Below are 2,500 nucleotides of genomic sequence, written 5' to 3' on the forward strand. Positions count from 1 at the left end.
CTCTCTTTCCTTCCCCCTTCCTCCTCCTCCCTTCTCCCATCGCCCCCAACTCCCCCCTCCTCTCCCATCTTCTTTCCTCCTTCCCCCCTTCCTCCCCTACCCTCCTCCTCCTCCTCCTCCTCTCTCCCTTCCCGTTGACTGCCAGACGCATGATCACTACGTACTCGCTAGTCGAAGTCTCCCCATTACTCCGGTATATTATAAGGATATTTTAATGTGTTGTTACTGTTGTTGCTCTTTGAATGTTGCTAATGTCTACAAGTGCAATGACTAAGATAATTGCACATGAATGTCATCATTACTAGTATATATATATATATATATATATATATATATATATATATATATAGATAGATAGATAGATAGATGTATGTATGTATATATATGTATATAAATATATACATCTATGTATACATTTATATATATATATATATATATATATATATATATGCATATATGTATACATTTATGTACTTATACATTCATATATACATACATATATGCATATATATATATATATATATGTATATATATATATATATATATATATATATATATATATATATATATATATATATATATATATATATATATATACATACATATAAAACACCAATGTTTCCCATAAGAATTATGAGTTTCAATACACGCAAACGAAATGTAACTGTGTGTACGCGTGTAAACGTGGTTACACACACACGTATTATTCTAATAAAAGATAATATCTTTCTAATAAAAGTGTCAATAAATCTCGATGTCAACTGCTAATGATATAAAAGAACAATGCCAGTGACAAGAATTATGATAATGATTGTAATTTCTAACGATAATAGTAATATTCTTACCAGTAATTAGTTTTATTACATTGGTATTGATGATAATTATAGTTTTGGTGATATTATTAAATGATGCTGCTAATGAGGCTTTTGATAACGATAATGATAATTCTACTAAGATTACTTAATGGCAGACAATGGTTACAACGATAGTGGCAACAATATTTATAATAAAGGTGTTATTACTGCAGTAAAAATTATGAAATAACAGTAATAAAGACTACAACAACAAAACCGATGATGCTGATGAAAATTCAGATAATGATAGCAACAACAACAACAACAGTAGTTTCAGCAATACAATAACAATGGCGATAGTTATAGTAAGTATATAAGGTATAACAGTTACAATCCTAAAGACGAAGGTGATAACGAAAATTATATAAAAAAAATGTATGTAAGAAGAACCTTAACACAATATATAACTAAGTTCATAACCGTAAAAAACGAGATATTATTTATTATACCCAATAAACCTACCAAAAAATCCGTACGACAACTCCAACAAGAGTTCCGGCAGCGACTGGCAGCGGGGCGGACTTCGAAAGAAGGACCAGCGTTATTGCCGTCTGTGCGGCGCGTCAGGGCGGTCGTTACCAAAAGCCTGTAATTTAACTTTACCGAGAGTGAAATTAAATGGAGGAATTTTATTAGAGGAATGTGATTTAGATGGTTTTGTTTTTTTTATGTTTATATGTCGATTGCGTTCGATTACGTGGCCAAATGACGTAAATATCAATAATAAAAAAAGATATATCGTAGTGTTTCGTTTTTAAAAGAGATTATTAACAGTGATTGCAACTCGGCAGTGACTTTCAATCAAAGTGCCAACAGTGACAAAGACAACCAAAAAAATTGCATAATTCCTTCGATTAAAAAAAAAGTAACAAAAATTTAATAATAATACCCAGCCTCCGAGAGCCCGCACCCACCTGCTCTTTGTACAGGTGTTGAAAAAAATCTTTCCAATTCATTCTCAAGAAACCGCCAAGATTCCCTCGAAGGTGTTCTTCAAGATGTGGACTTTACAGCGACCCAACAAGGACCCTGACAAGAAGTGGAGGTGAGTTACCCCCTAAAAAGATTTAAAAAAAAAACATGATTTGTAGATAAAATTGATGATATATGCGAATATGATTATACTGTGTTGTTATAATTTTGTGATGTCTGATGTCCAAGTTCGTCCTTATGGAAATTGTTTTGTGAATATCCATATTTTGGAAATTATAATAATGGATTTAGTAAAAACGAGAGAGAATGTGTGTGTGTGTGTGTGAGGGAGAGAGAGGGAGGGAGAGGGAGGGAGGGAGAGAGGGAGAGGGAGAGAGAGAGAGAGAGAGAGAGAGAGAGAGAAAGAAAATTGTAGGGAGTGAGGGACAGAAAAAAAGATAGTGATGGATGAGACAGATATAAAGAAATAGGAGAAAATAGAAAGAGTTGCAGGAAATAAGATGAAAGAAAGAGTTATCAAAAATGTGAGAAAAAAAGAGAGAAAAAAAAAGACAAGGAAGAAGAAAGAGCAAGGAAATAATAATCACACGGAGAGAGAGAGAAAAAAAAAACATTAAAAAAAATGTTTCCACGACCACGAAAATTAAAGAAACAAAATCAACATAGTGATCAATCAGAGAAATTACACAGAGAGGAAATACCAAAGATTTTAT

The 2,500-nt window shown here is 32.6% G+C and overlaps 1 protein-coding gene across 1 annotated transcript in view; it reads left to right on the top strand.

The window, feature by feature from the left end:
• Positions 1-1,384: 1,384 nt before the first annotated feature.
• LOC122258073 (expansion) overlaps positions 1,385-2,500 on the top strand; it is a 220,172-nt gene continuing 219,056 nt past the window's right edge. Inside the window, exon 1 of the mRNA XM_086551727.1 lies at positions 1,385-1,899. Within this exon, the coding sequence (XP_086407853.1) occupies positions 1,853-1,899 (47 nt within the window). The 5' untranslated portion in view covers positions 1,385-1,852. The remainder of the gene's footprint in view (positions 1,900-2,500) is intronic.

Source organism: Penaeus japonicus, unplaced genomic scaffold (assembly GCF_977035675.1).
Source record: "Penaeus japonicus unplaced genomic scaffold, GWHDUDI00000001_assembly GWHDUDI00000025, whole genome shotgun sequence".
In the NCBI taxonomy this organism is placed as follows: Eukaryota; Metazoa; Arthropoda; class Malacostraca; order Decapoda; family Penaeidae; genus Penaeus; species Penaeus japonicus.